This window comes from Furipterus horrens, unplaced genomic scaffold, assembly GCF_987537825.1.
Source record: "Furipterus horrens unplaced genomic scaffold, mFurHor1.1.pri manual_scaffold_11, whole genome shotgun sequence".
Lineage (NCBI taxonomy): Eukaryota > Metazoa > Chordata > Mammalia > Chiroptera > Furipteridae > Furipterus > Furipterus horrens.
In genome coordinates, this window is record NW_028327181.1 from 59,706,295 (window position 1) to 59,734,048 (window position 27,754).

The 27,754-nt window shown below is 45.0% G+C and overlaps 1 protein-coding gene across 1 annotated transcript in view; it reads right to left on the reverse strand.

The window, feature by feature from the left end:
• Nucleotides 1-354: 354 nt before the first annotated feature.
• The window catches only part of VPS53 (VPS53 subunit of GARP complex), a 134,250-nt gene continuing 106,850 nt past the window's right edge, over nt 355-27,754 (reverse strand). Inside the window, exons 18-22 of the mRNA XM_090257191.1 lie at nt 22,463-22,611; nt 17,762-17,831; nt 4,538-4,675; nt 2,638-2,742; nt 355-2,164 (exon numbers count right to left, since the gene is read on the reverse strand). Of these exons, the coding sequence (XP_090113317.1) occupies nt 1,994-2,164; nt 2,638-2,742; nt 4,538-4,675; nt 17,762-17,831; nt 22,463-22,611 (633 nt within the window). The 3' untranslated portion in view covers nt 355-1,993. The remainder of the gene's footprint in view (nt 2,165-2,637; nt 2,743-4,537; nt 4,676-17,761; nt 17,832-22,462; nt 22,612-27,754) is intronic.

Consider the following 27,754-nt stretch of genomic DNA (forward strand, 5'->3'; position numbering starts at 1 on the left):
TCGATGACAGACGGCTGAAGTGAGGGGGCTCTTTGGAGATAGGACCGCTGCCCCTTCCTGCACCAACGGGAAGAACGTTAACCTCCACTGGCGCCGGCTCTGTAACATCACCGGGGTGACGCGGGTGCCGTGAACCCCACCTGCTGGGCCCCCAGGGCTCTGCCCGTGCCCTGCCCACCCTGCCTGCACGTCTCCTACTTAGCCATCTTTTCGTAACTGAGCTCAGCCAAAGGCTACTCCTCTTCTCCCACCACTTACTTTCTTCTCAGGGTTCTCAAGTCTGGGATGTTCAATACCCGAGTCAGACGGACTAGCAAGAACAGGCTGGAGGCCGATGAAGAAACGAGGCCCAGGATGGAAGCTGGGGTCAGCAGGCTGGGGCTGGGTGAAAGGCTGGTATCAGGAGAGGGGAAGGGGAATGGCACAGAGCGGTGACAGTGGGAAGACAGAGGGGGAAATGATCAGTTTCTGGTCAGATTTTCAAACCTTCAAGTTTCTTACTGTTATCACTGTCCCAAGTTTCATGAATTTTTAGGGAACTTCCTTTATCCTGAGTGCTATTTGATATCCCAATTTTCTCCTGGGACATTCTCTGTAAAAAACTACCTTCTTCCTTAGCTCTCACTCTACCTGGCCAACAAATTGCTCACAATCCTTGAACAAAGGCCGACACCAACAGTCACTCTGAGGCCTTGGTCAGTTAAAGGACGCTCGGTTTCCAGGGAACCATGTGAGCCAGGGCAACTCCGTTAGCCGTTCCCTGATGCAGGACGACGCACGAGGACTGACACAGTTGAGAGGCAAGCGGCTCCGCACACTGCGCTGGCCCAGAGCCCGCGGTGGACAGGAGGACGGGCCCGAGGCTGGGGTCTTCTGGGCTGTGCTCGGTTCTGAGGTGGTACGTATGGTCAGCATCCTGTTCCTGAGGATCCATGGGCCTCGGTTCCTTTTCATTAGTGATAAAGTAATGTCACTCTGGCACCGCACCTCCTTTGTTGTTTTCAGATAATTCTGCGAAGTACTTTGGATTTGAAAGTGGATGGGTAGGAAGGGAATTAGAGGGTACAGGCTTCCTGCGCTGTCCCAGAGCTTCATCCGAGGAAAAAGCCTAGAAAGTCTTTTCTAGAAAACTGCCTGGTTTCCCTTCACAGATGGCAATCCCTCCCCTAGAAGTCAGGAGCAGAAAGGGAGGAAATGACCTTCTCACATCTTGCAGGGGGGTGTGCCAAGCTTAGAAGCCTCTCTCCCAGGTGGATGCAGGTCTGCCCCACACCCTGGCCAGGAGCCCACAGAACAGAGGGCACCTGCCTCCAAGGCTTCACACATCCAGTCCCGCGTGGGAGACACAGAGGAAACCTTCCCTCGGATGCACGTATAGGGTGAACGGAAGGTGTATGAGAAATGAGAATACAGGGATAACCTGGCCAAGTCGAAAAGTACCAGAAACAAAATACGCACCAAAACTGGGATTCGCACGGAAGAGTATCCCTGCTTCCATTTCGTTCATAAAGAAGGGCTGGTTTCCTATACCTGTAACCTGCCACTTCATTCACTTGGGCCCTGGGAGCCGACCTCAAACAGCGGCAGACAGAGGAAGGGTGAGACCCAGGCCTGGTCACCCAGGCTGCCTGGACAGGCACATGGTAGGGAAGAGGGCCACATGCCAGGCGGTGTGACAGCAGAGGGAGGGCGGCCACGGAGTCAGTGACGACTGGACTAGCCGACAGCGGCCCAGACACAACAGTGACGCGCAGGGGCCTCTCACCCAGTGCTGCTTCTGCTGCCAGAATCAGAGACCACGGGACTGCCTTTTTGTAACCTGCCCCTTGCTCGCTTCTCCGATTAGGACAGGAATTAAGACAGTGCTTGCAAGAGGCACATTGACAACTCAATGTCCCAGGAAGTTTCAAAGTCAACAATCTGAGGGTCAGGGTGCGCATAGGAGTGGGGGTCTTTCAGGGATTTGGGAGCTGAGGGTCACTGGCCAGTGTTCCTACAGCCTCTTTTTAATTAGTTTCTCCAGTTTGCGGATGCGGGATGATTCCTGCTCTGGCGTCGGAGCCAAGAGGGACAGTGAGCTGGAGCCTTCTAGCCCGGAGGGCGGGGTGGGGAGCCTCTGGCGGAAGAGTTCCAGCATGCTGCTCTGCTCGCTCCTCTTCAGCCCCTGAGGTCAAAAGAGAAAGCACAGGTGAAGTCCCGCCCCAGGAAGGCCCGAGGGGCCGGGGCAGCATCTGGTATGCTCTCAGCCCTGGGCCTGCAAATAGCACAATTACTCTGGGCAGAGGATTAACACTTTCTTCATGGGGAGTAGCCTCGGAGAGAAGCAGCAGAAGAAAAACAGGTGATAGGGTAGGACAGAAAGGAGAGGTGAAGGGAGAAGAAATGACAGGTATGCAGGGTGGGGAAAGTAATACTGTTCATTCTATTCCTTCCACGGAGCAGTGGTCCCCACTGGTGTGGAGGTCATCAGGAAGTGCATCTGCCGGGAGGTGGGGGGCCTCCTCCAGCGGCGCCTCAGCATGTGGTCTGCAGCAGCACTTGGAGAAAGCTCCCAGGGGCCCGTATCCCACCCCTCAGGTAAGAACCACTCAGTGTGAGAAGGCTGTGCCTGGGGACAAGACAAGACCCTGAATTCACCTTCATGTCCAGTATCTTCTGGAAGGTTTCTGTGTTGCAGTCCGAAAGGAGTTTGATGTAGTTGTCAACAAACACCACGGAGGGCTCGTGCGGCGCCATCACCACCTACGAGCGAGAGAGACAAGAGCGGGCTCTCGAGGAGAGCGCGTGATTGGAGGGCCAGCCTCGCCGCAGGCTGACCACCAAACGGACACTGCAGCAGCCTCAAACGCAGCGAGGTCCCGACGGCCTGTGCCATCTCAACATTCGGTCAGAACGATGTTTCCTAAATTTGCTGAAGCATAAATGTCACCTGGGTTGCTTCTTAAGTGCAGGTTCCTATATCCTTCTTTGAAAATTCTAATTCTGAGGCCTGGGTGGGGTCCCAGGTGATTTGTAAAATACCAGGACCATTGGAAACTGTGTTCAGGGGTCTCCTGTGTGAGACACTTGGTGGTTTGTAGTACCACTCCTTGTGTCTAGACATGTCATTTTCCCAAGGACTGGGCAGCAAAAGGCACTGATTTAAGTAGATTTTCTCAAAAACAAAAATCCCAAAGCTGCCTTGCTCTTTTCAAGACTTAAAATCTGGAACTTCATTTAACTACATTCCAGTAATATGGAAGCAGGAGAGTAAGGGCGTCACACTCCTTGCGTTCATTTCCATTTGTTTTGGAAATGCAGTGTCTGATTTTCTTCCTCCAGCAGACTGGTTCTGTTTTGAATTCCTGAGCATGTAACTCAGTGGCAAGGAGTAGTTCACTCAGAAATTCTCTGCAGAAATGTCTAAACGTCATTCTCCCATTTCAAAGTACAAAATTCACAAAACAAAGATGAAGTCACATTTTTTAAATAAACATGAAACTTTAGTGACTTTCTTTCTGAGCAATTCAAATATACTCAAGTTATTTTTCTGTCTGGGAATAAAATCAAGATGGTTTCAGCATGTGTTTGCTATCACCCTAAGCTGGGAAAACTGGTGTTAATTATTTCATAAATATTTGTACCTAAGGGAAATATTTTATTATACTTAGGAAACATGGAGAAAATATGTTATTTGTGAAAAGTTAAAAAAGAAAAAGAAATTCTGAGCAGATAATTGCCAAACTCTGCTCCCTTCCCAAGTGAGGAAACCAGCTGCAGAAGAAGCTGATTACCAGGCTGCTTCCGGTTTCCTCAGTCCAGGACCCCAGTGTCTGTGCAGGACCCTTACCTGGTGCCACTCCTATGGCTATGTTTTCCTTCTGTTACCATAGGAGTCATTCTGTTTGGGAGACAGACCTGAAAAGCCTGCAGGCCCTGGATTTTTAACAGCTTTCAGGAGAGTTCCATTTGTCCTTTCTCTTCTCCCCTCTCCCAAATAGGCCCCTTGCTTCTCAACAAGCACAGGTGAAGATCAGCTGCAGGTGCTTAAGGCTTCAGACATCTGCAACATCACCTCACATGTAATATTTTGTTAAATGGGGCTTTAGAAAACCCATTCACTGATTAGTCAGTTACTGAAACATCTGTTTGGAGTTCTTGTGAGGCTGCAGAGCTTGGGAAGCCCAAGGGGCTTATGTGGAAGGGAGTAACTGACAGCTGGGCTGGAAATGCCTGCTAAGAAGCAGAGACCCCTGGCTTAGACACTGATTCACAGAGGCAACCCCACCGAACTTCCAGTCTTGGCCAAATCTTATTACAAGAGAATCCTATTACAATGACGAATTCATTTGTCAGGAAGATTTACTGACCCCTAAAGAACTGTCCACTGATTTTCAACAATGTCTGATGAGGCTAAAATCTAGTCCCACCAGAGAATGTGGACAGTCCTTTGGGACTGGTGGGGACAGGCCCTAATCTGTGCTTTCAAAACCAGTACTCCTTGGAATGAGCAACCAGTCCCCTTTAACAGAAACCCCAACGAAGACACAAGCCCTACCTTGAGGATCATCTCCGCCCGGGTCATGCCTTTCACAACAATCTTCGTGTAACTGGCAGGTGCTTTCCTTACCACCTGTGAGCCAATGGAAGGCAGATCGAGCAGGACCATCTTCAGGGAATGGGTGTCCAGCAGCAGCTGTGGGAACAAAGCAGAAAATCACTAGCCACTTCCTGTGGACACAACACCTAGTGTACCCATGCTGATTAATAACATTTTCCTGATTTTAAATGTAATACATTCTCACTGGAGGAAATTTGGAAAATAAACACTAGTTATAATTCCCATCACCCAGGAGAAAATAAGAAGAAGCCATAGTAAATATGGTCTAATTCCTACCAGTCTGTGTGTATGTGTATGTGTATTTAAAAAACTAGAATTATACTGTACATAGTTTTATGACCTGTCCCACTCAATATATGAAATTTTTGAATTCTTTTTTCCATCTTGTCAATCTTTTAAAATATCATGATTTGTAAAGGCTATACAATACTGCGTGTATGTATATAACTTCAACATATTTAACCATTCTCTTATAATGTGTTTCTAGATTTGTATTATTATAAATAATGAATGCTGAACAGCTTTACACATATAACTCCAGGTCTATCAATGGTATTTCCTTAGGACAGAGTCTTTGGGACAGATCAAAGGATAAGGACACTTTTGAGGTCCTTGATACATATCTTGAACTGCTTTCCAAATGGAAGGTGCCCACTTATATCTGCCAGTAGTGCAGGCTGCAACCTCACCAGCACTGAACTCTCATAAAAGTCTTGCTTGTTCAACAGGCAAAAGTGGTACTCAGTATTGCTGTATTTTGAATTTCTCTGAATGCTACTGAAGATAGAGGAGACTGAACCAAATTTAAACATTAGTTTCTTAGCACAGTCAGCCTTTTCTTATTCTCTTCAGTGCGAATTATTTGGAAGGGTATCAGCTTTCCTGATTGCCCACTAACTGCCAGGAGTGATGCTGGGAATGTTTCATCTCATTTAGTCTTGAAGGACTCTGGCCTGTAGATTTTTTTTTTTTTTTTAAGATTTTATTTATTTACTTTTTAAAGAAAAGGAAGAGAGGAAAAACGGGAGATTAACATCAGTGTGTGAGAGATACATGATCAGTTGCCTCATGCCCACCTGCACCTGGGGACCTGGCCTGCAACCCAGGCACGGGCCCTGACAGGGAATCGATCCAGCAACCTTTCCGTTCGCAGGCTGGTGCTCAGTCCACTGACCCACACCAGCCAGGGCTGGACTGTAGGTATTTATTGCTTCCATTTTATACATAAAAATAATAATAAAGCCTCAATTAAAAAAAAAATGGTGAGGAAGCTACACCAAGAGTAATTTCGTGCAGTAATGTCGCCAATGGCTTATACTAAATTCTGTATACAGGTCATTCAACTGCAGACCAGGAAAGTGCTAGGGCATTTGGATTTTTCTAGGTTTCCAGATATGAAAATTCTTACTTTCATAGTATTCGTTTTTTGAAAAGGCTGTGGGCTCAGAGAGAAAGGTACCCAAGCATGCAGAGGAGAGATGAGCGTAGATTGCCCAAGGCCCATCCAGGGAGCTCAGCATCACAGCACTTCCCAGAGCCCCACTGGGAAGGATCACTGCTCTTCCTCAGAGGTAACCCTGTACATGCCTCTAAAGGGTATGTATGCTAAATTCCAGGCAGATCAAATACCTACATATAAAAAGGAAAAACTTTAAGAATAGCAATTACTTTTATTACTTATGGGTAGAGAAGAATGTGAAACACAGGAAAAATTTAAAAATCTACTTTAAAATAAGTCTATATCAAAAGACACATAAATAAAGTAAAAAAGCACAAACAGGGAGAAAATATCTGCAATACTGGCAAAGAAATAATATTCATAATATAATCTATAATATTTTATGGATTTTGACAAATCCATAAAAGACCAGCAAACCCAACAGCAATATAACAAGAATAGTGGGGCAGAGATCTGAAGAGGCAATTCACAGAAACAGAAACTCAGGTGCACACAAGGCATGAGAAATGATAGTTAACCTTATTAGTAATCCAATAAATGCAAATAAAACCCACAACACAACTGTGTACCATTTCATATTCACCAGATAAGCAAAAGTAAAAAGGTTGATAATACCAAGGGTTGGCATGGATATGGTATAATAAAATTCATACTTATGATGAGAGTATAAATTAAAAGCCCTTAGGAGGAAATTCATATATATGTATATATATATTTAATATTTATATATTTATTTGAAGATGTGTATAACCCACAACATGGCACTCATACTTATATCCTTTAGAGAAATGCTTGCCCATGTTAAAAAATTTTTCCTGCATTCACTGTCTGTAAAAGCAAAGGACTGGAAACAACCTAAATGTCCACCAACAGTAGAATGGATAAACAAATGCAATGGAATATGATACTGAAGTTAAAATGAATGAACTCAAACAACATATATTGACATGGATAAATCCCAAAAAAATTATGTTGGTCAACAAAAAGTATGTGGGGAGGTGATATGTATAGTACCATTTTTATAAAGTTCAAAAATATGCAAAACAAAATTACATATCATTTGTGAATCATTTGAAACACATCAAAGCAAATCATCTGAACATATCAAAACACATATGGGAATGATAAAAATAAAAATCAGAATAGCAGTTACCTCTGGGCATGGAGGGAGGGGAATGGCAGGATAGGTCCCCTGGGGCTTCAGCAGTAACTGTAATGATTTACGTTATATAAAAAGACTTAAAGCAAATGTGGGAGCATGTTAAGATTTGACTGAACACTGAGCTGGTATGCTTGACATTATTTTCTCTACTTTTATTAACTGAAAATATTTCTTTCTTCTATTATTTGTTGGTAGGAAAGAAAATCAATGATTATATTTTAAAACATATGGAGATACGTCCTATTTTTTCTGTACTTTCTACTTCCCAGAGATATAGTATATGCATCAATAACTGTATAGACTTAAGTGACAGAAAGAGTTTTGAATGAACCAGATGTAATTTTTTACTGTCTACCGTATCTAGCGATACGACATTTTCAATCCTTGGCCAGTCAGTAAAATTCTGTCCATACCAGACAGCTGAAGAGATGGAAATCTCAGTCTTAGGCTTTACAAAAAGCAATGTAGTCACAAAAGGCAGGAGCCAGCCTGACAGACTTAGCAGCTGTCTGTAGGAACTGAAGGTGAAAGGCCCCATTGATCATGAAAATCTGCTGGTTTCCCTCTTTGAAAATAGCTAATAGTTCACCTCCTTAAGCATAAGGCATTGAGCAAGAGGTGGCCATCAGCAACATTTGTTTTGAGCCTCAAAGATTGCTTTTGGGGTGGCATGGCTCATATTGTTAAAGGGCTCCCGGGGTACAGGGCTGGCCAGCATGCTATACTTGGGAAGGCCAGCATCACCCAGCCATGGAAAACCTTCAGGGATTTCTCCTATTTTTGGGGGGACACTGTGACTATTGATAGTTATGAAAACCTTGAGTAGATGAAGGTACACTCCTGGAAGGTAAAGACCCATATGTGTTCTGTGAATTTCTTCAACAAGGTGGCACAGGACAGTTTAAGATGTGACAAATGGATGGACCAAGGTGGGGCCATGTCCCGTTTCCTCTCCCTTTCTCTTTCTGCAACAGAGGGCAGAAAAGCAGTCACCTTTGCTAGGAAGGGACAGCACTCACTGGAAGACAATATGTTCTCTGTTAAAAATGACAGTGTTCTTTCTTCCTTTCTCATCTGTATACATTTTATTTCTTTAAGAAAATCTTAACTTTTTGCCTTATTGTTTTGACTGGTACTTCAAGAGCAATGTGGGACAGAAATGGTGACAGCAGATATCTTGTTTTATTCCTAATGTCAAGAGAAAAATCTTCCGCCCTGGCTGGTAGCTCAGTCAGTTAGAGCACTGTCCCCATAAGCCAAGGTTGTGGGTTTGACTCCTGGTCAGGGCACATACAAGAATCAACCAATGATGCATAAACAAGTGGAACAACAACAACAACATAAATCTATGTTTCACACTCTCTCCATCTCCCCCCTCTAAAATCAATAAACATTTTAAAGAATCTTCAAGAAAAATCTTTCTATATTTAACTATTAACCATTATATTTACTGTAACTTTTTTCAGTAACTGATCCACTTGAACTTCACTAGCTTCTTGGCCCTCCCATCTCTAGGTCCTTGATGACCCTACTGGCGGTTGTACATGCACCTGGAGGGTGGCTGTGCCTGTCCCGTCTCTGTGTGGCACAAAGGGAGGACTCAACTGAGATAGAAGAGGCTTCGAGCTCTCAGTGGAAAGGATGGTCTCATGGAAATCAAGATGGGCCAGAGCTTAATCAGAGAGAAAAGTAAGTGGTTGGGTACATCAGATTCAAAAACCTATTTAGAGAAAGTGCTGTGCAAGAGGGAGAAAGCTCTGGTACCTGGGCAGAAGCACAAGTACATGTAAAAAGGAAGGAGGCAGTTTGCCTTTTCTGAAAATAAGTTCCATAATCAGATCTAGAAGGAAACGAGTTTAATAGCAGAAGTATGTAAGTTTTGCGGCAATCCTAAAATAAAATTTTATTTTGGATTGCACACAAGTGGACCACTATTCTTATTTTTAAATCTTGTTATTATGGAGAGTTTCAAACACATACTAAGTAAACACAATAGTACAATGAACCCTTGTGCCCCCATTACACGGCTGCAACCAAAGGCATTGTCATTTCTCTCTTGCTCCATCTCCAACTAATCCTGTGGCTCTCAACTGGGGTGATTTGGTCCACCCCCCAAGCCCCCACAGGATATTTGGCAATGTCTGGAGAGACTTTTTTGGTTGCCTACATCGGGAGGGTGTTGCTGGCAACTAGTGAGTGGTGGTAAGGAATGCTGCTAAATATCCTATAACGTACAGGACAGCCTTCAGGACAAAAGATTCTCTTGTTCAAAATGTCAACAGTGCAAAGGCTGAGACGCCCTGCTCTGATCACTCTCTATCCCCTGCTTAATTTTTTAAAGGTATATTTTATTGCTTCTGTTCTTACAGTAGTCCCAATTTCTTTCCCCTTTGCTCCCCTCTGCCCAGTACCCCCCTACTCTCCAGCAATCCCCACCCCCCCAAGTTCATGTCCATGGGTCGTGCATACAAGTTCTTTGGCTTCACCCTTTCCTATGTTATTCTTAACTCCCCCATCTGTTTTGTACCAACCATGTTTCTTAATCCTTGAACCCTTTCCCCATTTCTCCCCCTTCCCCCTCCCAGTTGATAACCCTCCAAATGATCCCCATACCTATGATTCTGTTCCTATTCTGGTTTGCTTAGTTGGATTTTGTTTTTATTTTTTAGATTCAGTTGTTGATAGTTGTATTTGCTGTTGTCTGTTTTAGTGTCAAGAAGTGGGGGTACCCTTGAGATTAAGAGCTTGGGCTTAAAAGTTCAAATCCTAGGCTTTGCCAATTACTATGTGACTGTGAGTAAATCATTTACCGCTTGGAGCCTCAGTCTGCTCACCTGTGAAATGAGGGCGTGACAACCTGCTATGAAAAATAAAGAAGATGCTTCTCTATAGGCTTGGCACCAAGCTTGGCACAGACATACCTTTCACTTCGCCTCTGTGACATTTTGTGTTTCCCTTGTTTCCTAGCCTTTGAGACCCCGCAGTGCACTAGAATCCCATTTGTCCCTACAGTGCAGTTGAGGGGGGGGTGTTGCATACAGGGGCTTGTCATGCCCCAGCAGGCACCCACTTCCCAGCCTCAGCCCTTCCCAGGGCACCTCTCACTCTTCTGTTGTAGTAAGACTCCTTCCACTCGCCTCCTCTTGGGCACTGCTTCCGCTGGCATGTCCCCTGGGCTGCTGTTTCTCTAGGCCTGGCTACAAACCTAGACACCCCAGCTAGTCCCCATTCTGACTTCACTGAGGACAAACCCCAGGCCTGTTTTGTGTGAGGGAGTTCCTGCTGATGGCAGTGAGGAAAAGTCAGACAGACGGGCAAGTGACATGTTGATAAAGTCCTCCCAGCAGTGGCTCTAGACTGACTGGCTCCTGGCTGCTTTCCACATGGGCCTCGGGGTTGGTTCCTGTCAATAGTCCGCCACCCCTCATGTGGCCTTTCTCCTCAGTGCTCTTCCCAGCAGATACTCCTGCTCACCAGGCCTCTGCCCTCCCAGAAATGATGCCCTCTGGGCATCTCCACAACAGGGAACGGAAGGCCCAGAAACCATGCACACCCACTGTGGGTTGTTTGGAGACAGAGCTGTGCCTTCGAGGGTTCTTTGTAGAGCGGTCAGGCAGGCGGCAGGACTGACCACAGGGCGCTACTTCTTCCCACCAGGGAAGCAGCAGTTCAGCGGTTATGATCGTGGTGGGAAAGGGAGATACTCTACTATGAGCTGACCCCTTAGGTCATTGGGAGAGTAAAATGAGTCACACGTGTGGAATGCTTAGGACGGAACTCACACGTGCAGAGTTAGTAAGGATGTCCGCTGGCCTTACCGTCATCAGCTCAGAGCCTTTCCACAGGGCACCCCCTCTGCCACTCTCTTACGCATCTCCCACCTCCCTCCGGTGAGCTTGGGGGCTTGAAGGTGCATTTTGGCAGAGGGCAGACCTTAATCCAAAGTACAGCAGCAGTCATGGATGCCCCCTACCTGTGCTCTTCTGGGTATGGGGAATTCCAAGGCTAATAATACTGATGGCGATGATCATGGTGATGATGACAGGGACAGTGATGGTGGTGGTGGTGATGGTGGTGATGACGATGATGGTGGTGATGGTGATGACAATGGTGATGAAGACACTGGTGATGGTGGTTATGATGATGACAATGATGATGGTGTTGGTGGTGACAGGCATGCCCTGCACAGAGTTACAGATCTTGTGCTGGGTGTATGACTTGTACCATCCAAATCAGAGTTTTTAGACTCAGCACTGGAATTTTCAACTGGGTAATTTATTTATTTATTTATTTAAAGTATATTTTATTATGTTGTTACAGTAGTCCCAATTTTTTCCCCTTTGCACCCCTCTGCCCAATTCCCCTGTTCCCTCCAGCAATCTCACCCCCCTTAGGTCATGTCCATGGGTCGTGCATATAAGTTCTTTGGCTTCACCCTTTCCTATATTATTCTTAACTTTCCCCTGTCTATCTTTTATCAACCAATTATACTTCTTAATCCCTGCATCATTTCCCCATTTCTCCCCCTTCCCTCTCCCAGCTGATAACCCTCCAAATGATCCCCATACCTATGATTCTGTTCCTATTCTGGTTTGCTTAGTTGGATTTTGTTTTTATTTTTCAGATTCAGTTGTTGATAGTTGTGAGTTTGTTGTCACTTTAATGTTCATAGTTTTGATCTTCTTTTCTTAAGTAAGTCCCTTTAACATTTCATATAGTAATGGCTTGGTGATGATGAACTCCTTTAGCTTCACCTTGTCTGGGAAGCACTTTATTTGCCCTTCCATTCTAAATAGCTTTGCTGGATACAGTAATCTTGGTTGTTAGTCCTTGCTTTTCATCACCTTGAATACTTCTTGCCTGCAAAGTTTCTTTTGAGAAATCAGCTGGTAGTCTCGTAAGCACCCCTTTGTAGGTAACTCTCTGCTTTTCTCTTGCTTCTTTTAAGATTCTCTCTTTATCTTGAATCTTTCGTATTTTAATTAGGATGTGTCTTGGTGTGGTCCTCTTTGGGTCTAGCTTCTTTGGGACTCTGTGCTTCCTGGACTTGTATGTCTATTTCCTTTGCCAAATTTGGGGAGTTTTCCTTCATTATTTTTTCACATAAGCTTTTGATTTCTTGCTCTTCCTCTTCTTCTTCTGGCACCCCTAGGATTCGGATGCTGGTACGTTTAAAGTTGTCCCAGAGGTTCCTAAGCCTCTCCTCATTTTTTTCAATTCTCGTTTCCTCATTCTGTACTGGTTGACTGCTTTTTCCTTCCTTATGTTCCAAATCATTGATTTGAACACCGGTTTCCTTCCCTTCACCAATGGTTTTGTGTGGATTTTCCTTTGTTTCATTTAGCATAGTCTTTACTTCTGTTTTTGCTGTACTCAAGCATATCTGTCAAGCCTGTGAGCCTCTTCATCAGCAGTGTTTTGAACTCTTCATCTGTTAGGTTGGCTATCTTCTCATCGCTTAGTTTTTCCACTGGAACCTTGATTCATTCCTTCTTTTGGGCCATACTTCTCTGGCTCCTCATCTTGACAGGCTCGTGTGTTTGTCTCTGTGTCTTAGGCGGAGCTGTTGCACCTGTTACACTGTAAGGGGCGGAGCCTTAGGTATTCATCTATACAGGGTGACCCATTTCACCACATTGTGGCGCTGTATGTAGGGGTGGGGTCTGAGAAAGATCAATGGCACTTGCTTAGCACTCGCCCCTTTTCCAGGCCTTTCTCCTGCTTCCCATATGGGACCAGTGCCCTTCTAGCTGTTGCCCTGGCCATTGTCCCAGAGTGGGTGGGTTTGTGGATGTTCTAGGACCGTGGAGGCACTTTAAATAAGCAGACTCTGCTGAGAGACTGGCTGTTTCTTCCTCCACTTCAACCCCCACTGGGTTTTACAGTCAGAAGCAATGAGGCTTTATTTTTCCTGGTGCTGGAACTGTGAACTGTGTGGTCTGGTCTAGTGCTGGGAGCGCTCCCCAGGTATCCCTCCCTACTTTTTAAAATGTGTGACTGTGCTTTCCACTGGCCTGCTGCTGCTTCCGCCACCACACCGCATCCTCTCCATCCTGACTCCGCCCCTCCTTCCTGTCTGGATGAGTATTTCTTCTTTACATCTTTGTTTGCTGGACTTCCATGCAGCTCAATTTTCTGGAACTTCTTTTTGTCTCTAGTTTTGAGGTAGTTGTATTCCTTCTTAGCTGTGGAGGGAGACGCAGCGTGTCTATCTAGGCCTCCATCTTGGCCAGAAGTCCCCCTTGCTTAATTTTTTTTGAGGTGAAGTTCACATATGTTGAATTCTACAATTCTTAATTTTACAATCTTTCCAAATAAATTTACCCATGTAATCCATACCCTCTCACAAGTTTTTGTATATACCATTTATCAGATTTAATGATTACCCTTGTGTCCCTCAGTTTGCTAAGATTTTAAAAAATCTATCATATATGGGAATTAAGTTTTATCAATCCATGTTTTCTTTTGTTTTTAAAAGGAGAGCTTCAAAACACTGTGCCGCACTGAGATTTACCGAGAAGAACTGCATCTGAGAATAACCATCACACTGTCTTCTTTTTCCAACCACCATGATGTATACATCACCTGATGCTCTTTTTCCCTTTCCTTGGTGTTTAGGCTTTTAAAAACATCTAAACTTTGCTTTAAACATACTTTTTTACATATGGTTTTGAATTCTGTGAATTTAAAAGTCAGTATGGTCAAAATGTGGTATATACCCAGAATGGAATATTATTCAGCCTTGAAAGGGAAGAAAATTCTGAAACATGTTGCGACATGGATAAACCCTGAAGACATGCTAAGTGAAATAAGCCTGACACAATAGGTCAGATATTGTATGATTCCACTTATATGAGGTTCTTAAGAGTCGTCATAGTCATAGAGATAGAAAGTAGAATGCAATGGTGTTTGCAAGGCTCTGGGACAAGGACAGTTTAATGGCACTGGTGTTTCAGTCTGGGAAAATGAACAAGGTCTGGAGGTAGATGGTGGTAGAACAATGTAAATTGTAAGTATTTATTGCGACTGAACTGTACACTTAAAAATGGTGAAAATTATATGTTTTGCATGCTTTACCACAATAAAAAGTCAGTATGAGATATAAAGGTGATACAAAGGAAAATAAGATAACTTCACAGCCATGAATAATATTGCTCAAAGTATTTTAAACTCCATAATGTGACAGACCTAGGAGAGGCGTGTGAGAGTGTCTGGTTCAATAGTATTTTAAACTCCATAATGTGACAGACCTAGGAGAGGCGTGTGAGAGTGTCTGGTTCAATGTTCTTACTCAAACACATAGAAACTGAGTCCAGAGAGGAGAAGCAACTGCTTTGATCAAAGGGACCATTAACAGCAGAGGGGGGACTGGACCCCAAGTCTCAAGGGTTCTTGTCCCTATGCCATATTGTGCTGCTTCCTCTAAGGTAAGTTTGTATGAATGGATTCCATTTTTGCTGTGCGCTCAGTCACAGATACCGTGGCCATAAGACTAATTAAGGACCCTGCAAATCCCACAAGACACTCTGAAAATCACACACTAGCAAGAAGCATTACAAATACCAGTATGGTTCATTTCTGCATGCCCTTGCAATTGCTCAAGAGGACTCTAGGGCCCAAGATAAATAATTCACTGCATGTAGTAATCAGGAAGAGAATAAATATCAGGAAAATATCTCCTTCCCTATTCTCAGCACAAGTATTAAAGTATAATCTAAATTTAGGATCTAGTACCTTTATGGCAAAGCAGAGGCAGCTGAGATTGGGCTAAATCTTAGTTTTGCATTTCACGGTTTTTATTAAAGCTTGGATTACAGCCACTACAAGACTTGAGGCAGAATCTATTTTCAGTCCATGAACATCTCTTGGCTAACTTCTTGGTTCCCACAGTTCTGCTGCCTGAGTGATCACACCTCTAGCTACATGACTGCCTGGGTTTCTAAGCCCACCTATTCAGGGCAAGCATCAACCCAGCTAAACCTCAACTTTCCATGGGGATCCTTCAAAGGCCACACTGACCTTTAGTTCCCATCCATGCCTGCCCCCAGGCTGGGCCCGGTGAGGTCCATGCTCCTCCTCTCTGCCTGGGATCTGAGAAAGTGAAACTCCACAATCGGTTTTCTCATTCACATCTCAACAGGAGTCAATACTTGCTAAACTGATATTTTTCTGAAGATACGGGCTTTGAGCCTGAGCTGATCATTTTAACATTCTCTTAAAGGAGGGAAAAATCTGGGGGAAATAGATAGGATATTGGATTTACGTGATGATATGAAAATATCATGGTTATCAGACACTAAATCAGCTAGCAAGGCCTGGGCAAAGCTGTACTCTCCTGAAAACACGCTCCCAATGAGTCAACTTTGTGTTCCAGTGGCTTCATGTCTAGAGACAGAAACCTAGTAATTGAGAAGCCAAAGCTCCTTCCGATTCACAGATTGTAATCACGCTGCATCTTCTCAGATTACACACAACAGTGAGGTGAACAGAATCAATTTCTAGTGAACCTGTGCCGATGAAACTGAAAGCAACATGTTGGGGCATTAGGCTGCTGTTTTTAATGCAAAGAATTAGTTCTATGCTCACGACACGCAAGACTCAAGAATTTCAAAACACTGAGACACCACAGACACAGTCAGTGCCTGAACCCATGCAACCTCCCAGGATGTTTCCTGAGACAATACATATTTTTGACTTTGATTACAGCTGCTCAGCCAGACAGCCAGCGGCAAACATAGGCTAGGTGTTACTATGGGAAATGAAAGCAGAGACAAAGCCATGTCCCTGGTCTGAGGAAGCTTAAATTAATAAGAGCTGGCATTTGCTGAGGGCTTACCCTGCACCAGACATTGTACCAAGCACTTTAAGTGAATCATCCTGTTTAATCCTTGTAACTACCTCGTGAGGCAGTACTAGGATTATCCTCATTTTATAGATGAGGAAACTAAAGTGCTAGGAGGTTCAGTGACTTGTCTAAGGACAAACAGTTGCTACGTTACAGATAGGAGTCAGCCTCAGACCTCTGTGATTCTGGAACCCGTGACCTCCATGCTCACACCATATTGCCTTTTCATAGCCTTCACTCACTCATAAGAAGAGTATAAAAATACACTGTGCTTATCAGATTCGAGAGATTCCTGATATTCATAGAGGTTACATCTCTGGCTTTGATGCTTCATGAGAGACCCATGATGCACTGGTCCACATGTCAACTTGCTGTCGTCCTGATTCATGAAAGACCAGCAAAGCCAAGGGCCTAGTGTGAGGGCAGGTCACTGAGCTGGGAGAGAGTTGAGCCTCTATCGAGTTGACTAATTTTATGGAAGAGCAGGAGTTATAGGAATGTCTTGAATTATATAACTTCCTTGCTTAAAAATGTTGTTTGAGTACTCTCAAAAAAAGGTACTTTCTCTTAAGTGTTGCTACGTAGAGGTGTGGAGAAGATTCATTTAATGAATATAGGAGAATCATTTATGACCAGTTTGCAACTAAGTATATGGTTTTAGAGATTTAGGGGAGGCATATTATTGTTTGTTTCTTTTGAAAAGTAGCTTAACTCTTTGAGTGCGGACGTTGCTGTGAGTGACGCTGACAAATTTTCCCAGAAGTGCCAGTGTTGCTCCCAGCGACTCTTTTTTTCAATGGCTAAATATAAGTAACGATGGAATAATTCGTATTTTATGTTTTGTTCTCTTTTTTTGTACAAGTTATATATTGATATAATTTTTTCTCGGTTGATCCAAATTTCGAATTTTGCATGGCACTCAAAGGGTTAAACTGCTCTCTGAACTCAAGCTGCTCATACTTCTTTCTGCTACCTGAAAAGAGGTGACTTGGCTGTGCCATATAACTTAGCTCATCCGTGCTCAGGGGGTACAATCCATGAAGAGATGTCTTGAGGCACAGAATCCAAGTGAAGGGAGTGGGGCTAATGAAGGAAGGCTTCTTGGGTGAGGTGAACAGTTTTTCAGCACTGAAAAGAGAAGCCTTTCTTTGCTGCTCTCAAGTGGTCTCTGCCCCAGCCACGAGATCCCACATCATCAGAGCCTTTGCTGCTCCCTCTGCACGGACACTTTTCTCCTGGTCCCTCTCAAGCTCCAGCTCTCAGAGGAGCCCTTCCTGATCATCAAAGGCAAAGTCATTACTTCTTCGCACGCTAAGATATTCTTTCACGTAACCTAGTTTTATGTCTATTAGCATACTGAAGTTGAAATTATCTTTTAATTTCTTTGTTAAATTGTATATTATCTGACTTTACTTACTAGAATTAGAATGTAAGTATCGTAAGGGTGAGATCTTTTCTTTTTTGTTCACTGTGGTATACCCTGTACCTAGAACAATGCCCAGGTACTTAGCAGGCACTCAACAAAAAATTCTTAAATAAACGGATGAGTGAATTAAGCCATCAAGTCATCACACTGTGCCCAAATAGGGGAAATCAGCAATTGTGTTTCTCCAGAGCAGATCTGTACTGGAAAGATACATGTCTGATCTACAACCAGAGCTATAAAGAAAAGACCCTGCACCAATTTCATCTCACCTGTTCTGCTCCCACCATGCTAATTGGCTTGCACTTGAAGAGGTGTGTGATGAACTTGGGAATGAAGGAGCTGTAGATAAAAAAAGAGGTGACAAATTAGGCTTATTTTCCCTTTTGTAAAGAACTGTAGAAAAAATGTTAAGGCCCCGCTATCTTCCATAAAGGAACTGAGAGACGAAGCAGACATGCCTGTGGCCACCACCATCCATTGCTTTCTTTCTTTCCCCAGCCAAAGCCCTGGTTCCACTTAGGTAGACATGGCCTTGGAATGCCAGGGAAAAGCTGGTCACTCCTACACTACAGAGCTGAATTCTGATGAGTCTCATGGTCAGAGTGTGGCATTCCCTTGGTAACTGCTGTTGGTGCTGAGATGTGAACATGACCTAAGCTGGCCCAATCAGACTGCAGGGAAGGATTTTATTGCATGCTGGGGCAAGACTCTCTCTTCTTTAGGGTATTCTTGTATTTGGTTACAAAGGCGGGCTTTCCCCCACCATTCTGAGGTTGAGCCAGCCCCATGGCAAGCAGAGCAGGGTGAAGAACCTGGGTCCTTAATGACATTGCTGAACTGCAGAATCAACCTTCCTTGCATTTGTCCTACTCTGGGCTACCAGTTATATGAAATAAAAAGTGCACCTTCTGTATAAGTCAGTTTGAGTCAAGGCTTTTCACTACCAGTAGCTGAACACATCCTGACAGATTTGAGAGTGGAATATACATGAGGTAGTTATGGGATCTTAAATGCAAAAAGAGGAAGTAATTGTTAAACAGAGTAGCTGTCAGATCAGGATAAAATATATGATCTCCCCTAATTTCATGGGCCAGGTGAACTGATAATGATTCTGGTTTGGGGAAAGGGATAATAAAATTTTAATAGATCAGGGGGGCTTTTTAGAAACAACAGCAGAGGCCTGAGTAGGGAAAGCAGAATGGCAAGTGTGGGAACTAGAAATGTCTATATTCAAGGCCAGGTCCAGGGTGACAGACCTGGAGGTGTCATAAGGGCCCATGACCAAAGAAGACACAGTGGCAATGAAGCAGGATTTGTAGGCTGAGATAAAGGCTTGCTAGGATCCCTCTTCTCACTCTTCAAACGTTGCTCTCAGGCTTGTAACCTCCATCCTTTTTGATCTCTCTATGTACACTTGTGCCCACTCTAATACCCAATGACTTACTGGACATCCCACTGGGCTGGCTCACTGGAACCTCAACCCCAGCATCCCCATGACTCAGCTGCACCCTGGAGTCCAGGCTCAGCGACCGGCTCTCATCCACCCATTCACCCAAGTCAGAAACGAAGTTACCTGAGACAGCTCTCTGGCCCTCCACCCCAATATCCAATCAGCTACCAGCTCTTCCCCTGAACACCCATATCCACCCTCCAACTGTTCACTCTGCTGCTGTCCTTTCTCACTCAAGCTGTTTCAATTGTTTCTTAACTGGTCTCCCAGTCTTCAGCCTCATCCTTTCTAATCCATCTGCTGCCAAAGGGGATTATTTCAAAGGCAAATATGATCAAGACCTTCCCTTGTTTAAAACTGTTGTGAGGCTGCACACGAAGCCTTCCTTGGTTGTCCTGATTCTCTGTCCCCAGCCTCCTCAGGCTGAGCCCTGGCACCCTAAGCTTCAACCGGCTGAGCTACATGCAGATCCTGTGGTTCTGCAGGCTATTTAATGCCTCCGTGTCTTTGCTCACACTGTTCCCTCTGCCTGGAACGCTCTTCCCCAAGGCCTTGTGGGTCAGTACACACGTCTCTTGGACTCTGCTCAAGGACATCTCTCCTCTCCTATAAAGCCTTTCCTCAGTCACAATATTCTTTCAACCATATTCTACACAGAGTCCACAGAACTCTAGTCTAACATCTAATATACTTTACTATACTTATTTGCTCACATGTCTGTTTCCCTCCACTTGACTGTAAGGCAAATAAAATTAGGGATGATGTCTATTAAGTCAAAGCACTTAATTCTGTGTCTGAGACATAACAGCTACTCAAGTGAGTGCATGTTGAATAAATAATAATGACAGGAGCTATCAACTTTTTTTTTTTTTGAAAAGGAACCCAACTTTTAAAAATTAATTAATTTTTTAACAAGTTTACTTTATTTTTTATTTTATTTATCTGTTTTTAGAGAGAGGGGAAAGGAGAAAGAGAGGGAGAGAAACATCAATGTGCGGTTGCCTCTCACGCGCCCCCAACTGGAGACCTGGCGTGCAACCTAGTTATGTGCCTTGACTGGGAATCGAACCAGCGACACTTGGTTCACAGGCCGACACTCAATCCACTGAGCCACTGCAGCCAGGGTTCTTTTTTTTTTTTTTTTTTTAGAGAGAGGGTCTTAGGGGTGCAAAGAGAGAGAACTATCAACATGAGAGAGAAACATTGATCGGTTGTCTCCTATACACACTCTGACTGTGGATCAAACCCACAACCTAGGTATGTGCCCTGACCGGGAATCAAACCAGCGACCTTTCGGTGTACAGGCCAGCGCTCCAACCAACTGAGCCACACAGGCCAGGACACAGCTACTGTTCTCTGAATGTCAGCTTGGTCCTAGCACTCTATAAAAAAGTTTACCCAAGACTTCATTTTACCCTCCCAACCACTAAAGAGATTTGTCTTACTATCTCCATAACTGAATGGAGGAGAATCAGCTTGGCAGACGAGAGAAGTCACTTAGTAGTTTCAGTCAAGAGGGGTGATCTAGATGTTTAAACAGGAAAGGCTCCTGCTGCAGAGGCCTAATGGAGGCAAAAGGAAATATCTATGGCTTTGCAGTGGTGGGATAGGAAAGGAAGTTAAAGGGAAAGGAACTTAAACTTCAGACATCTGCTGATCAGGAGGGAGAATTGGGACTATTTAGGAGAGATTCTTCAAACCAGAGCCAGGCCAAACAAGAATGTGGGGCAGAATCATGACTAACTGCAATGGTATACACAGTGTGTAACCTAAGTTACTTTATAGCAGAGCAGGCATCAGCTGTGCCCTCGGACTGGCCGTGTCTGCTCGTCTGCTGGGGGTGGGGCGAGGAAAATGTACAGACCAGGGACATATCTTTGGGGGAGAAGTCCCAGCAATGGGGTGACTAACTGCGAAGTGTTTCTCCATCCCCTTGGGGTGGTGGTGGCTATTGCTCTTGGCTGGGGAAACCCCCACCTCTGAGGTTCCTAGTCTTCCACTGGGATTCTAGAAGGATGAGAGAGTACTACAAATTAGACTGCAGGTTAAATTTTTCCAGATGTGAGAGATGGGCATTCTATTCCTCGTTTACCCAATATGGGCTTAGCGATAAAATGAAAGGGCTCTGAGGGAATGTAAGGCTGGTGCCGGGACTAGCCAAGTCAATCCACATTAATGTTAGCTCAGTCAGAGCCCCGTGCGACCACACTGGAGGTTTCTGGCCACAGGAAATTTTTAGAAATACTGTTTCTACCAGGGCTATAGGGAGTGTCACCATGTGATTTATCAGCAATGCTTTTAACACACACTAATGAGCACCCAGAGAGTGAGGAAATGTCAACTCCTGGTTCATCTGCCATACTGCAAACATTAATGCCTCCCTAGAGACCACACTCTATCTTCTCTTGACAAAGTGGAAACTGAAGCTGACGCCACAGCCGCTCCATAATTGTGGTTCCTTAGGGATTTATTTGTGAGGAGAAGAAAAGCCTTAATTGAATACAAACAGGGAGATATTTGGGGAAGACAGAAACTTGGAGTCCTAAATCACCCTTTGGGACTTGGAAGAGAACAACCTAAATACAGTAGCTTGGACTGAGCTGACCCTTCTTAAGTTCTTTCCTGAGACGTTTGCCAAAGTGCTTATTTGATAATTGGTCTGAGGAGGCAATGACCCTCTACACTGTCTGGTCTCGGGGGAAACAGTGCTACAGCCAGACGCTGACTGGCTGGCAAAGGACCAAATTATTTCCCTGCTTCAAAACATCAAGCCAGAAATGGCCACACACAAGGATGTGGCAGGAAGACATGTAGTTCGGTCCATGGAGCTCCCTGACTGGCCCTTCCTAATATCTAGTACCTTCCCTGGACCCAAGGACATCCGCAAGTGGATAAATTCTGGTAGACACAGTAATTTAAAAGAAGGCTCAAAAGAAACAGAACTGGTGGTTCCTACCCTTAAAAAGCTTATAATCTCGCTGGAGAGACAAAGTGTATATATGAAATTACTGACAAATAACTTTAATTATTAAAACCAGCGGGAAGGCAGGGACACAGTTATGTCCGCATGAGTGATAACAGCACCCCTCACGGCATTCCTGTCTGCCTGGACGTGGCTGATGTCCGACTGCACTGCTGTTACTGTTATCTACGACTTCAGTGGATTCAGCTTCATTATTAGGCTTCTTTCGGGTACAGAAAAGTTAGTCTGCCTGCCGCCACCAGAATACTACACAACCAAAGCCCGCTCTGCTGTAAAGTAACTTAGGTTACACACTGTGTGCACTGTTGTAATTAGTCATGAATTCAGCCTCACATTCTTGTTTGGCCCGGCTCTGGTTCGAAGAATCCCTTCTAAATAGTCCCAATTCCCCCTCCTGACCAGCAGATGTCTGGAGTTTAAGTTCCTTTCCCTTTAGCTTCCTTTCTAGCTGGACGGTGGGGAACACCTGGATTGTGAGCGTGCTGGCAGTAAGTACGGTCTCAAAATCACCCAGGGATGGAATGGTCCAGGACTTACTTTGCAAATTTAATGCAGAACTGAGTGAAGTATTTCCGTGTCGAAGCCAGGTTGTCACGGATGATGGGGACGTTCTGCTTAATGTGAAGAATGACAGAGGTGACATAGGGGCTCTGGTCACCAACATGTTCCACATTCTGCCACTGCATCTGTAAATGGAGCCAGACAGGACAAACCTTTAGATGTCTCACAGGAGGATGGCCTTACCTGTTACAGGGAAGGGGCACAGGGAGTGGGAATCAGGCCACAGCTTGCCATCATAGCTGCCACTGTGTTTCGGGCAACGTGTCTCATCTGGTTGGTAGTGGCTAATTGTGAATAAAAACAAGTACGCCCACCTTCTCTTTGACAGCGGGGCATGGCTCAGGCATCATTTCCTTCCCTTCCCACTTAAGTGGCCGTCTTCTACAGAGACCCTCACCGGGCCGGTGAATTGGCTCCTATTCTTCTGTCAGCTGTTCCACCAGAAAGGGACTGGGGGAGAGCAGGGAGGGACCTCTGCTTCTGAACAGACTGGCTGGGAGACCAGAAAGGTAGCTGGGCTCCATCAAGTGAGACCTGGCTGGAAGTTAACTTACGTATCTCTCTCAAGTAAACTGGGAGGAGCTTTTTTAAAAAGGGAAACTAGAAATGATATATGGTGTGTGACTTGTTCCACATGACCTGGGGTTGAAAGGAGTAGGTGACATAAGATTAGTGAAGCTGGGTGACGGGTACACGAGGTTCAATATACCCTTTTCTCTACTTCTATATATTGTTGCAATATTCCATAGTAGAAAGCATTGGATTCTTACTTCTGAAGCCTTTGGGATTACGTCGGGATTTCAACCAAGGGACAGGAGAAAGGTTGTCTGGCAAACCTGAGGGGCAGACCAGAGGGTAAAACTGAAACAGGGAAAGAGGTGGGAAGGAGGTGCTGGAGCTGTGCGGGTGGCGGGGCTACGCAGGTGGCAGGCGCTGCGTGGGTGGTAGATGCTTTGTGGGTGGCAGGGGCTGCGAGGGTGGCAGGGGCTGCGTGGGTGGCGGGCGCTGCGTGGGTGGTAGATGCTTTGTGGGTGGCAGGTGCTCTGTGGGTGGCAGGGGCTGCGAGGGTGGCAGGGGCTGCGTGGGTGGCGGGCGCTGCGTGGGTGGTAGATGCTTTGTGGGTGGCAGGTGCTCTGTGGGTGGCGGGGGCTCCGCGGGTGGCGGGTACTGTGTGGGTGGTAGATGCTTTGTGGGTGGTAGATGCTTTGTGGGTGGCAGGGGCTGTGCGGGTGGCAGGGGCTGCACGGGTGGCGGGCGCTGCGTGGTTGGCAGGGGCTGTGCGGGTGGCGGGCGCTGCGTGGGTGGCAGGGGCTGTGAGGGTGGCAGGGGCTCCGTGGGTGGCGGGCGCTGCGTGGGTGGCGGGCGCTGCGTGGGTGGCGGGCTCTGCGTGGGTGGCAGGGGCTGTGAGGGTGGCAGGGGCTGCGCGGGTGGCGGGCGCTGCGTGGGTGGCAGGGGCTGTGTGGGTGGCAGGGGCTGTGCGGGTGGTGGGCGCTGCGTGGGTGGTGGGCGCTGCATGGGTGGCAGAGGCCCTCGAGGTGAACACCACTGAGAGGACTGACGTGGTCCTTGACCAGGACACAGACAAAAATGAGACCTGCCTGGCTCAAGCTCTAACCACCTGAGGAAAATCAGGGAAAATGCAGTGCTGCAGTGTCTCTTCCCCCTTGGGTATGCACAGGAGCAGAGAGGCAGCATCAGCTTCTGGCCGGCCTGGGAGCTGCAGGGGGTGGGCACTCCAGTCCTACAGAGAGCAGGAATGTGCTGCAGGAACTCTGCTGAGTCAGCCTCTCAGAATGGAGCTGGGCTGTCTGTTAAAAAGATCCCAAGCCAAACACAAACCATATAATATGTTCACAGAAGGAGGGCAGAAGTTCTGAGGCCTTGATGCCTCTGGCAAGAAAATACTATTTTTATAGAGCTCTTGGGGAAGAGGAAAAATTCAACACAGAGAACTTGTTTAAAAGAATCGTATTGTACGTGGATGATTCCCCAGCTCCTGGGAAGCTCAAGTGACTTTATGTTTTGTCCTAATGTTTCTTCAAATCAGCAGATATTTATATTCTAAAAGCTTGAGGTCTGTATAAGCACAGAACCATAAAAAAGCAGGAAGGAACCTCCACCTTCATTTTACAGATAAGAAAACCAAGGCCCAGAGACCTTAAGTCTTGTACAAGGTTTCACAATGAGGCTCTAGATATAAAAGATCTCAAATTTTTTACTGGGGAGAAAATAGAAACAGACAATGGAGAAAGAGTAAAAAGGTCTAGTATGAACTGACTTTATATTCTAATGCTTCGGTTATGTGTAATATTTTCCTCATTCTCTGACCTTATTCAAGAGGCTTCTTTCTCCATCTCATTTGAGAGATTTGATCCAAACAATGAGCATCTTAAGTGACTTTAAAGGAGCCCATAGGGTGAGGCCAAAATTGACAGGAACTGTCAGTATCTACACCTCATCTTGCTTCTCCCAGCTCTGCAGCAGTGTTTGGAGCAGGATGCTCCAGGTAAACACCGCAAGCGGGGAGAGGAGCTTCATACCCCCATCCTCCAACTGACACGAAGTGCTTCCATGGTAACGACTACTGTTTTCCAAGTTGGCAGTGTTTTCTATTTCAATATCTCAAAAAGCAAATAAACAATTACCTAAACATTACAGTTCTCTGTTACTAGAAAAAGACCACAAAGGGAGGTGGTGACATGCCCTGTCATTGGTTCCAAAGAGACTCTGAAGCAAGATGAAGCTGGGGACGTGGGACGTAGGACTTCAGGCTCCTGCCATGACCTAACTCCTCCTGATCACCACTGGCCGTTTCAGTGCCCGCATTTGGAATACAGGTGAAAAGATCTAATTTGCTTTAATTCGTTAGCCAATTATGACTCCATTGGTCAAGTTAAGAGAAGTATTAGCAAAAGTCAAGTCGAGTCATGATTTTAAGTTTAAGTCAGATTAATGAAGTACTGAAAGAAAGTACAGAAGTCCCTCTCTGTATTGCGGTTCACTTATTGCGGTCTCATTGTATCATGGGATTTTTAAAAATATTATATTTAATTATTTATCGTGGATTTTTCGCTATATTGCAGGTTTTTGTGGTACTCTATACATATGTTGTTAAAGTTATGTAGGTTTAACAGTGTAGAACATGTTTACAAATATAAGTAATAGCCCCGGCTGCTGTGGCTCAGTGGATTGAGCATCGGCCTGCGAGCCAAGTGTCGCTGGTTTGATTCCCAGTCAGGGCACATGACTAGGTTGCACGCCAGGTCCCCAGTAGGGGGTGCAAGTGAGAGGCCACCACACTGTGATGTTTCTTTCCCTCTCTCCTTTCCCCTCTCTCTAAAAATAAATAAATAAACAAAACAACAAACAAATAAATTATTTAAAATAAAGAATATAAGTAGTGTTTATAAAAGTATGGATAAGGTTAATAAGGGAGTGGGAAAGGTTAATAAGGGACTGGGAACGGTTTATAAGTGTGTGGAAAGGGTTTCTAAAACCTTAAAATATATATAAATACTAAAATAAACATAAGGTTCCTACCTCACAGATTTTCACCTATCGCAGGGGGGTGGGTTTAGAACATAATACCTGCGATAAGTGAGGGAATACTGTACTGCAGAACAAAGAAAACTGACATCACGTTTACTATTTATTTTTTAATTGCAAGATACAGTTAGCAGTGGCTGTGTCTAGTCATCGCCTCAGACAGTTAACGTTTGCCATCATCCATCCTGGAAGGCTTACATTAGGGTTGCAACTTGAATGCACCAAGATACCTAATTGGGACCTACTGTGCAGGTCACTTTGCCTGGCCCTTGGCACACATCATCTCATTTACTATTCGTCCACGATCTCAAATAGCTCTCATAGCAATCTTGTAAACGAGGAAACCCAAAAAGCTCAATGTTAGGTGACCTGCCTAAAGTTACACAGCTGGGAAGTGGCAGAGATGACCCAGATCTGTGGAAAGTTCAAGTACTACACCAGGCTGCTTCCTAGACACTTACTAAAAAATAATTACAAAAAAAGAAAAAGAATAAAAGCACTTATTGGGCCTCAGTTCAAGGTAAGCCAGTTTCTCAAGGAGAAACTAATGAAATATACAGCAGTCAAGCAAAGCACTCTTTCAAAAAAAGAAAGAACAGCAGTTTGCATTGGAAGAACAAACATCACGAAAAGCCATTCATAGAAATAAGACTCCCAAGTTTTCCAGATAAACGTGGCACTTGATATTTAAAATTTACAACTTCGTACTTAAAGCTTCTCCTTTAGTGGGTTTTGTTTAAGGGGTAGGGTGGGGTTGAATACCACTGGTACCATATAAACCACAAGAAAACCAGCCTGTAGTGTAGGGTTGATAGAAACACAAGCAAGGAAACGGTCACGGTAACAACGCTAGAGTCTCCAGGACCCCACATGCAGCCACAGGGAGAGATGATGGTGTCCAGGACGTCACCACTGCGCATGGTTCCTGTCCCCCTGAGGAAGGAGTGTGTGGCTGATGTTGACACAGGGAAGGGTGGGGACATAATCACTTCCTATAAAGAACCCACAGCAGCAGAGAATTCTGACCAATCCATTCATTAGAGGACAGAGTTTTACGATTAGCTTACTATGAAACGTTGTTTCCCCTACAGCTATATGAAGCTTGGAGAGAGGTCTCCTGAGAAACCAACTTTCCTCAATTGAAAAGTCAAATTCCCACCCATTCATTTTGATCATGGGATTGGGGATATGCAGAGCATACACTCAGACATTTGGATTCTGGGAACATTTCAGGCAACTGGAATCTAGAGTTATAGCTTAGGGTACTGGGACACTGGCCCTGAGCAACTGCTCAGGCACACGCACACGCATACGCATGACATGCATATGCACACACTTTAGTGCTGGTCTAGGCTACTCTTACTCATACAACAAGCATTTGCTATATTTAAAGGTGCCCTCTGCATGTCCAGCAGTAGACCAAGCACTGTGTGGGGAATAAAAAGGGAGAAGGAACATTTTCTGAGCACCTACTACATAGCAAGCAATGTGACTGACATTTTCCACACAAACTGCTTATAATGCAGTGAAGGAGGCATTACTCCTGCTTCATAGATGATAAGACAGGCAAGAGGACAATAAACGACTTGCCTAATTAAGCGTAGCTGAGAAGTTGGCAGGACTGAGATCTAGAAATTGGTTTGTCTAACTCCAAAGTCCATGTTCTCTCCATTTTACCATGTTGCTTTCCAAACGAAGTGTTATCCCCCTAAATAAACTTGA